The sequence below is a fragment of the Ursus arctos genome, unplaced genomic scaffold (assembly GCF_023065955.2).
Source record: "Ursus arctos isolate Adak ecotype North America unplaced genomic scaffold, UrsArc2.0 scaffold_12, whole genome shotgun sequence".
Taxonomy (NCBI): domain Eukaryota; kingdom Metazoa; phylum Chordata; class Mammalia; order Carnivora; family Ursidae; genus Ursus; species Ursus arctos.
In genome coordinates, this window is record NW_026622786.1 from 70,145,218 (window position 1) to 70,156,052 (window position 10,835).

The 10,835-nt window shown below is 48.8% G+C and overlaps 1 protein-coding gene across 2 annotated transcripts in view; it reads left to right on the forward strand.

Annotated features, from left to right (window-relative positions):
* EIF2B3 (eukaryotic translation initiation factor 2B subunit gamma) overlaps window positions 1-4,405 on the forward strand; it is a 116,579-nt gene extending 112,174 nt beyond the window's left edge. For both annotated transcript variants that reach the window (XM_026498234.4, XM_026498235.4), the window contains exon 12: window positions 4,228-4,405. In XM_026498234.4, coding sequence (XP_026354019.1) covers window positions 4,228-4,280 — 53 coding nt within the window. In that variant the 3' untranslated portion in view covers window positions 4,281-4,405. The remainder of the gene's footprint in view (window positions 1-4,227) is intronic.
* Window positions 4,406-10,835: the final 6,430 nt, after the last annotated feature.

Here is a 10,835-nt window from a genome sequence, read left to right on the forward strand (position 1 = left end):
TGCCAGATATTGAGGCTTTGAGTCATGTCATCTCCCATCAGGGAGCACAAGGCTGGACTAGCCAAACTCCTAGGATGTCATAGGCTTTAGCAGCTCATGGACTTCTGGCTCTAACACTGTGTGTTCCCGTTTTAGAAGGAGGCCCTTTAATGATCCTCCTGAAAGAGAGGTGGCCAGGGAAGTCATCTGGACTCTAAACTGGAGAACCCCAACACTTCCTGCTCTGTCCTCTGTGCTGGATAGACCAGTGCATCCAGCACAGTAGTCAGTGCCTTCCTGCCACAGGTGCTCCTGGCCGGTCACGTGTTCCCACGGTCACTTTTCTTTGTAGGCGAGCCAAATGGAGAAGGCTAATTCCTAGCCATTCGTGCAGCGCTCTGTCACTGTGGGTGACGCAGACGAACATCAACAACTCAGATCCTCAGCAGCGAACAGCTCAGGAGATGGCAGGGTCCCCAGTCCGCCTTCCTCACCTGGAGGGATTTCAGGGAAAAACATTCATCCTCAGAAGCACTGCTGTCCCCTCTCCAGAGTTCAGTCATTTGCATACCACAAAGTCACTACGTCCATGAGTCTTACACCCCAAAATGTGACTCTTACGACCCAGCATAGCCCTCTCTGCCCTCTTCTAGCACTACCAGCAGAACAAGCCATTTTCTAACAAAGCTCTGGGTTTTCTCACCCCCACCCCAGCATGCTCAGTTAATGAGATTATCTCTGGCAAAAATCCTGGTAGTCAGTTTGACCTCCTGCTCAAGCCAGTGGAAGAGCCACAGCCAACAAAGTCAAAACCCGGAGACTCTAACTGGAGACTTTATGTGAGTCTCTTCTTATTGTCAGTGAGATGACTTGAATCTCTTCCCTGTGACCACAGTGATCAGTCCTGTGGCCATGAAAGTAGACCTGAGAGGCATATAGGTCAAGTCCTGGCTAGCAGGAATCCTTCCCAGCTTCCCAGCAGTGCGGCTTTTCATATGCAGCTTGTCATTCTCTTCTATCCCATTGGTTTCTCCTCAACTTAGTAGCCTCCCTTTGTACTCTCAGGGAAGGATCCTTAGGATCTTAGGATCTTTCCCAACCTGATTCCAGCCCAGAACTTTTCCATTGTTTACTGGAACTTGCTTCCAGCCCTAGCCAAGGAGAACTAGTACGGCTTGTTGCTTCCCTCCAGGTTTCCTCCACCTTACAGAATCTCCATGAAAATACATCCGTCCCCAAAACGCCAGATCTAGTCTCTCTTCCCTGAATCCCAATGAGCAAGGCTTTTCCCCCCCAGGCCAAGAGCAGACCAGAAGGTAGAGGGGAAAGTGGGTAGAGCAGGCCAAAGAAGGCTCAGGTGTTTATTTGGACCTGGCAGAGCAGAAGAAAGCATTGTCTGCCCCAGCCAGACACCCCATTGCCCTTCTGGTCTGGAACACTGAGGGCCAAGTAGAGTGTTACTTAGAACTGAGACTGTCTTCAGAACAGCCCAGTATCTCTGGAAACTAGGGAGAGACTGAGAGAAGAATAAATGTCAGAATCTAGATAGGAGTTGATGAGGCTGACTCGTGGCTGTAGGGAGAGAGAAAGGGTAAAATGGAGCTTTTGGAGGTGCCCCAGAAGGTAGCCAAAGAAGTATTTCCTTTGTTTTTTTCTGGGCAGTCTTATCTCAAGGGTAGATTCTGACTGACAGTCACACTCCAGGACCATCCCCAGCCCTAGGGAATTTAACAGCCTGAGCAGTATCTGGGCCTCCTTCCCATTCCTTTCACTGAAGAAAACAGATGCTTATGAAGCATAAAAAGGATCCACTCCTAGGGCAGGACTACAGGCCAGCCCCAGACCCATTCTGTAACTTGTTTAATACTGACCAAAGCACCATGCCGGGCTCTTTCTCTCAGTCATCTTACAGAATCCCCCACTTGATCAGGAAACTAAAGCCCAAAGACATGAAATAATCTGCTCAAAGTCCAATTAGAGCTCAAGTCCTTTTGACTCAGAAGGTCTTTCTTTTCCCACATTGGCACGTTTTCTTCGTCTCCTTCCTGTCCTTTTCTTCTCTGAGTTTACCTCTGTCCAAGACCTAGTTTTCTGTTCCTATAGAGGAAGTTAGAGAGAGAGGCCCAAGGATGCTCTGGGTCCCTGAGCACCCTTGCTGTAATGCACCAGATGCGTCCCTTACACTCTCAGCAAAGAGGTTGGGGGCCTTCTCTTCTTTATATGCTTCTTTTCCTACGTCTGTACTCTCACATAACCCCCAAAACACACACACACTCAACAAACGTATTGCCTCCTCTGTTCTACCCTAGAGGTGTGAAGATGAGTGAGATTTGCCTCTTGCTGCCCAACTGCCCCCAGTACAGAGACAGACAAGTAAGAAATAATACAAAAGTTTGTTAGGTATGATGAGGAGACAGCCTCCGGAGACTGTCAGGGTTAATTAAGGACATAAAAGAGAAATCGGTCAGTTCTGGCCCAAGGAAGGAATTCATGCTAAATCTGGAACTTTTGGGCTATTTATCAAATACATGAAGGGAAGTACCTCTCAAGCAAAGGGGAACCATGTAACCAAGCACTTGAAGGCAAAAACAATCTGATGTGTTGGAAACCGCAAATCATTTGCAAAATCTAGAATATAGGATACAAAGGAGATATAGCAAGAAACAAAGCTGAAAAGGTGGGTAGAATGGAAGACCTGTCTGAATTCTTAAGGTCTCCAAAGCTGCAGTCAGAAACCCCCTCAGAGGCTCCAGCCTATGGGCCATATGAACAAACCCAAACATGTCCCATCATCAGGGATCTTCATTTTGCTGCACCAAAGCCTTCTGAGACTGAAGTAGAGCCTCAGGAAAGCCAGAATTTCTGCCTTACCTATCAGGGTCATATTCAGGCTCCCAAGTGTGACAAGAAACATGTTGGATCCTTAGAAGCCATGGGAAGCTTGCCCAGAAAGAATCCATTTTCAGCCAGTTGGTCAGCTTTTTCTGTCTGAGCCAATAGAGGGCGGGAGAACTCTCCCGTCTCCTGCATGTGCCCCATTCCTCCAGGCAAGAAGTAGATAACATGCCCCTGGTTCCCCTTTCAGACCCGTTGGTTCACTGCCTCCATTCTATAGCTCTTATCCCAAAAAAACTAACCCTCTTACCTTTTAGCCCATCACTGGCCAACTTCCATGGTGCTCCCCTAAATATATTGAGGGCTCATAGTCTTCCTCTTCACTCCTTCTAAACATTCTCTGAGCTTCTCCACTCTTACCAACCCTCATCTCCTTTCAACTTTACTTTCGCTCTCCACTTAATAATCACACCCTATCCCCGTCACTACCTGGGACCTCTGAAATCTTTCCAGTGCCAGTAGCTGTGCTAAATACGGGTATGAACATAAATACACTGGCCCTAGCCTTGAGATTCTTACAGGGAAGTGCAGGAGAATGAGATACTGATGTAGAGACAGAGGTATGTATCAGGTAGTGTTTTCACAAAGCAGGAAATGGACAGTTCGGAAGGGAAGGCGCCACTAATAGTGGGGGTGCTTGATTAGGGCACTTAGGGCAAGAGTGTGATGGGATGAGGGGCAAGAAAGGCATTCTAGACAGAGGGAACAGCCTGTGCAGAGGTCTAGAGCTACAAAATAGTATGGCTTGTAGGTGTAATTGGAGGATGGTGGAACACGAAGCTGGAGAGGTCGGCAAGGATCGGGTCATGGGGGGCCATGTTTTGGACTTTACGAAATAATGGCCACTGCTTATCCAGCACTTGAGGATTCTTTAAGTCATTGAATTCGGACAACAGCTCTATGCAGTAGGTGGTACTATTTCCATGTTACATGTGAAGTTCACCCTTTCTTCTTTGGATATCTCCATTTAACTATTCGGTATCATTGCTTCTCACCCTTTTCCCTCCACGCCCTACCATATGGCCACACCACAGTATTGCATGTTCCCCTTCCTTGTACCTTTATACCTTTGCTCATGTTGTTCCAGGAGCCTGGAATGCCTTCCCTTCGATACACTGCACTGCCTGAAAAAACTCTGTTCATCCTTTAAGACCCATCCAGTTCCCCTGCTGTGTAGGAAAATGCTGTCTCTCCTATAATCCCTTTGGCAAGTTGTATTCCCAAGACCTTGTCAAGAGCAGAGCCACACAGGAGACAAATAAATGTTTATGAGCACAGAAATTAGAAATAATTTGGTTTGAAATGACACCTTTACTGCCTGTTCTCAAACAACTTTTTTCTTTTCTTTTATAGCCAAACGAGTGAACGAGGTGATCGTGGGGAGTGACCAGCTCATGGAGATCTGAGTTCTGAGCAAGTCAGACACCTTTCTCTTGGCCCTCAGAACTACAGATGTTGGCTGGCCCACCTGTTTGACTCTGTATTTATTTCCCAATAAAGAAGAGCTCCCGTGGGGCACCTGACTGGCTCAGTCGGTAGAGCATGCGCTCTTGATTTCGGGGTTGTGAGTTCAAGCCCCACGTTGGGTGTAGAATTTATTTAAATAAACTTTAAAAAGGGGGAGTGGGGATGCTCCCAAAGGTATGCCAGAGACTTGTGGAGTAGTCCCGAGCTCCAAGGATACAGAGTGTGGGTTCATGAGTCACGTGGTAAAAACCATCTAGAGCCAGTGTGTAGAACAGGGTAAGACACAGTGGCTTGGCTCTTGTGTACTGTGGTTATCAGGCAGGGGCAGCAGGGTTAAAGCTCTTAGGAGGACTGCTTTCTGACTGGCTGGCCCAGCCTCGTCCATAAAAGCATCTTCCACGTAAAAGGACCTGGAAGTACTTCAGTTCCTGACCCTAATCAGGCTTTCTAGCCCCATAGGCCTGGCTGCTGGCAGTGCCACCTCCGTTCGTGATGCTCCTTCTACAGCTACCAAGTCGGGCAGCCTGGCCCCCAGTCCTGAGTCCAGGACTTACCACTCTGTTACCATACCTGCCGCGTCCGCACCCCCGGCCTCACCTGCCATTCACTCCCTACTTCCCAGTCACTAGTCAGTTTTTCCAGGTCAGCTGTTGTCTTTTGGAGACTTAAAATAGGCAGGAGGCAGCCCCGGTGTAGGCATCAAGCCTAACTCCGCTGGTCTTAGCGGACGCATGAGCAATAAGAAAGCCGTGGGGCGCCTGGGTGGCTCAGTCAGTTAGGCTTCTTTTTTTTTTTTTTTTTTAAGATTTTATTTTTATTTATGTGACAGAGAGACAGCCAGCGAGAGAGGGAACACAGCAGGGGAGTGGGAGAGGAAGAAGCAGGCTCCCAGCGGAGGAGCCTGACATGGGACTCGATCCCGAACGGCCGGATCACGCCCTGAACCAAAGGCAGACGCCTAACAACTGCGCTACCCAGGCGCCCCTCAGTCAATTAGGCTTCTATCTTGGGCTCAGGTCATGATCCCAGGGTCCTGGTGGCTAAGTCAGGCTCCCTGCTCAGCGGGACGTCTCCCTCAACGTCTCCCTCTGCCGCCGCTCTGCCTGCCTGTGAGTGTTCTCTCTCCCTCCCTCTCTCTCTCTCTCTAACAAGTAAATAAAATCTTCTTAAAAATAAATAAATAAAAATAAAAGAAAGCCATGATCTATGAAGCCAGACAGACTCCTTCTCACCTCCCCTTAGTCAGGAGTCTAAAGTCTATTCAACCTGGTAAGTAAGAGCCAGGAGCCTATATCATGATTTGAAATTCTTTCTGACTCTTCTCCAGCTGCACTTCTTTATATCCTAATTATACTGCCTCTCCTGCTTCAGATAATTAAGAAGTGAGATTTCCATACTCCTAGCCCTTCTGGAATCCTGTCCACCTTCCTTTACCGCCCCCACTCCCAAACACACGTACCCTCCGCTCTTGCCTCTCCCTGCACCACTTTACAACCTGCAGGTGTTTGGTGGAAGATAAAAGTGGTTCCTGGGGTGAGATTTCACCTCCTAGAATTATCAAAGTAAAGGTTTCCCTTGATGTGCTCACTGTGGGTGGCAGTAATTATAAAGAATGATTTGAAATACTGGTTTCTACGTTGCTTCAAAAATCCGAAGTCTCTAAAGTTCATTGGAGTAATCTCACCTGAATCTTAGTGCCGTTTTCATTGAACTTGTGAGAGACTAGATGAGCATTCCTACCCTGGGGGATCTCCACCTCCACCAACCTTCTTGGGAGCTCTGGAGCTCCACATTCCTCCCACTGGTGGGGACAAGGTTCCTGAAAGTTTGCCCTCATCAGACAGGAGCTGAAATGGCGCAGCAGAAGTGGTTGAAAGAGAGAGGACTGCAGGGCAGGCGGGGGAGGCGGGAGTAAAGAGCTGCGGCAGTGCCCCGGGTGGTCCCCTTTGGAAATGAAGCGAAGTCTGGGGAGCCCAGGTGACGCAGGCTGGAAGAAGACCTGCCCTCCAGAATGTTGCTTGGCTTTGGCCGAGTCACTGCCTCTCCTCTGTCCCTGTGTTTCCACATCTGCAAAATGGGAAAGTTGCACCGGATAACTTTCAAAGGCTCATCCTATTCTCAGGTTCTGTCCCCTCTCTCAGAGCTTTCTGACCCTTGGGATCTCGGTGGCCTGAGGGGTCAAAAGACTGCTCCTTGTCAACAGAAAGCAGATGGAACTGGATAGGTTTGGAAGGAGGTAGGTGGGGCAAGAGAAGGGATTGATTAAACTGGCCCAGAGCCTTCCCGTACCCCTTCCTGATCTGCCCTGAAGAGCTCTTGGAATCCCTGACAGTAAGGTAGAGGAAGGACCTCTCCTCTGTCTTCCCCTGCACAAGCCCATGGGCAGCCCTGCTCCAAGCAACGGAGGGAGCTGGAGAAAACAGGGCAGGTAAGGGTTTCCCAGGGGAAGGCCTCGCAAAGTTGAAGTCCCAGCCGGGAATAGCCCCCAGCCCAGGACACTGCTGCTATTGTCTCCAACCACACCGGGACTGACTTGGTGCCCAAGATGCTTTCATTTGTCTTTTTGCTCTATTTGTTTGCCAGAAGGCAGGGACCATTTTTGTTTCGTTTTGGCAGCAGCTACAGAGAGTTTGAATATATTTGAAATATAGTGAGCAACTGAATTTCCACTGGCCAGCCACCTCTCCACGGGACGGAAGCCAGAAGAGCCAGGCAGGTAAAGAGGTGACCTGCACCGCCTCTCCCGGGGATGCTCCCTGAGAGAAGTGGAGGGGAGAAGGAAGGGGTCTTTCAGTACCAATCAGGGAGGACTCTGGGGAGGTGTTGAGCAACAACACCTGGAGTTCTGGGAGCTTGCCAGGTCAGACAAAATTTGATGTCTACTATTCCAGGAACCCCTCCCCCAGTAACACCTCACCCCACCGGCTGGCAAGAGCTCCCGAGCCAGTGAGGGGACTGACTGCCAGGACTGCCCTCCAAGCTTTTTCCCAAGGCCAGAGGCTGAACTTCTTCCCAGTCCTTCACCGCATGACTCTTCCTAGCCCGCTCCCATCCATGGAGGTGGCGGAGAGGGGGGTCATGGGGAATTGTCTTCAGCTGGAGCCCCAAGAGCAATCTAGGGGCCTGCACAGCCTCGTTTATAAGCTGTTTCTATTTCCAGAGAACTGCAGAAAGCATACTTTCTTCATCCACAGACATCCCTACCCCTAAGGAGGTACAGAAGCCAGGCCTTTGTACGCTGCTTTCTAAATAGTTAAATGTGTCTGAGGAAGGGGGAGTGGGTGTGGGAAGGACCACCCAGACACAAGGTCTAGAAAGCTTAGCTCTGATGGAGCTCACAGGGAAGGAAAGAGGCTGGGCAGGAGAACACATTTTACTTGAAGCCAGGATGCCTTGTCCTCGACCTGAGCCATCTGCCACCACCCAGAAGGACTGCATCAGGGACTTCTCTGGTATGGACAAATGGGGGGATTCTGCTTTGATTCCCAGCCTCTCTTCTTACTCCACCTTCAAGGTAAAAGGCCGTTTTCTGGTCTCTGGTTGCAGCCTCTGACACTAGAGACTTGACAGGTGCTATTGGCCTAGAGCTGCCTACAGGGAAGGGGCATATAGTCCCAGGCTTGGCCATTAAACGTAATGGGTGGCAGGGGGAGTAGGGGAGTTGGTGGTGTGAGGGCTCCCTGCTTCCCTCTTCCACATCTCAGGGTTACTGACTCTGCCGGGCCCAGATAACAGAAGCCAGCCCCAAGCATAAGTGAGAAGCCTGGGGGAATGCCAAGGAAAGAAGACCCGCCCTCGTTCCTCTCACATGGACACTACCCTGAAGCCAGGCTGGTCACATTCCAACACTGTGTGTGTCTGTGTGTCTGTGTGTCTGTGTGTGTCTGTGTTTCACCTCACTTATCCTGGCACTGTTCCTCAGCCACGTATATTATCTCATTTAATCCTTATGTCAGTGTCAGAGGTCATGTGACTTGCCCAAGCTCTCCTAAGCAGACCTTGAACCATGTCTTCTTTTTGATCTGGTACTCTTCCCACCTCTCCCATCCAATCCTTCTAACTTAAACTTCCCTGAGTATTCCAGCTTGCAGTGGTTTCCCCTGTGGTCTCTGTGCTCCCCATTAGGCTATAAACTTGGAAAAAGCAGGTACCCGGCAAATCAGAGCTTAGCAAAGGGGTGGACACGTCGCAGACCTTAAGGGATAGTTGTCTCAGTCAGTAATTAGATTTACTGCTTGGTGATAATTAATTAATTAGATTGCTTTTCTCTTTTGTTATTCCTTGGAGAACTTCTCTGATTTGAGCCCAAAACACATTCCCAGATCCAGTGGAAGTGACACTGAACCAGGCTGTTCCACATTGAAATGAGCTGCTTGTAGAGAGAAAAGAGGTTCTTCTACTTTCCTTTCTGGTCCCTGGGGTCTGTGGCTTTAGCTCGCCCTGGCTGAGCTCAGCCGCACTCAGGAAATCACTTTGTTGGGGAAGAGAAAGGTCATCTTGGAGCTTGTAGCAGCCAGAGGGCACTAGGCCCTGGGTTGGAATGGTTAGAACTGCAGACCAGCTTCTCCCACACTGGGTCTTTGGACTTTGGAAAGAAATTTTCCCAGCAGGCAAGCCCTGCCCTGGAAGCATCCACAGAAATGCTGGACTTCACCACGGTTGTTAGTAATGGCGGGCCTGTGGTAGAAGCAGAGTCGCAAGGCCCAGACGATTACAAATCTTTCTCCACGGACTTTTGTCTTGCAGAGTCTGGTAAGAGGGAAGGAGGTCCCAAGAGCTACTTACAGCAAAGTCTGTCTGCTTGGGTACCCAGCCATACTCAACTGCAGCCCCAAGAGCAATCCAGGGGCCCATACAGCTAGTTTAGAGGCTATTTCTATAGCCAGAGAATTAATGAGGGTACGCTTTTTTTTTTTTTTCCTTAAAGATCTTATTTATTTGACAGCAGGAGAGAGAGCAAGAGAAAGCATGAGCAGGGGAGCAGCAGAGGGAGAGGGAGAAGTGGGGCTCTTGGTGTGGACAGGGGCTTTTGCTGATCCCAGGACTCTGGGATCATAACCTGAGCCAAAGGCAGATGCTTAACCGACTGAGCCACCCACGCGCCCCTGAGGGTACACTTTCTTGGATCCTCCTATTCCACCATCTTCCCCAGATGCTGAGGATACACTTTCTTTATCCAGAACAGGATAACAGGGAAGGGGCGCCTGGGTGGCTCAGTCATTAAGCGTCTGCCTTCGGCTCAGAGCGTGACCCCGGCGTTCTGGGATTGAGCCCCACATCAGGCTCCTCTGCTGGGAGCCTGCTTCTTCCTCTCCCACTCCCCCTGCTTGTGTTCCCTCTCTCACTGGCTGTCTGTCTCTCTCTCAAATTAATAAATAAAAATCTTAAAAAAAAAAAAAAGATAACAGGGAAGAAGAAAGTGTATGCGCATATGCTGCTTTTAATGTGTGGTTACTACTTGGCCAAAAGCATCATGAATATATTAATTCCTCCACAGGCATTTTGCTGGATGAATGGACCAAGAGATGTGGCAAACCTGTTAGGTGTTCATCCTCTCCACCTAAAATTTCCCCTTCCACAGGATGGAGGCTCTGGAAATAATGTTAATTGACACGTTTTCAAAAAGCAATCTGGCAATGTGTAGCAAGAGCCATAAAAATGCTCATACTTTTTGACCCAACACCCTCACTTCTGGGAATCTGTCCTAAGGACATTCTCCAAATGATTGATACAAAGACTATGTAGTAACATGAAATGTTAATGATGTAATAATAAACAAGTCTGGAAGAACTGACCAAGAAATTGGCCAGAGATAGTAGTAGTTGTGTTAGAGTAATGAGTTTATTGGAGATTCTTTTTCTCTTTCCCGAACCTTACATGTTAGAATATAGATTTTTACCCTCCTCTGACACTCAGGGTTAACCATTCAGAAACCCAGCAGAAACAGCACTCAAGACAGTTGATGAATATTTAATACAGGATCCATTCCCTGTTTCCAGTCCTTTCCACCCTGGTTTCTGCAACTCTCAGTGGCTCACTCAACCATCACTGAGCACCTACTTATTGTCTAGTGAGGGAGGCAGACTTTCAAGTACATAAGTTGTGTCATAAATGCAATAATAAATAGTGTGTTACAAGGAGCACAATGAAAGAAGCAACTGTCAGGAGGGAGGTGTGAATCAAAGAAGGCTTCAAAGAGGGGTGATTGGCTCATGTTCAGTTTTGAAGGCTGTCCCAAGGTAACAGGGCCACAGCACGCACAAGGGCAGAAACGCCTGGAATAGCATGGTGCCTTTAGGAAATTACATCTAACTCTCTAGGGCTGGAAGGAACACTGAGTGAACGTAAAGAATTGTGGGAGAGAAGCCTTTAGTTAGATCATGCAGGGCTCCGTGCTCCAAATGGGCTTTGTGTTTTGGAACTATCATCAGATTGCATTTTAGAGAGATGACTCTGGCCTCGGTGGACAGTGGACTGAAAGGGGCAAGAATGGA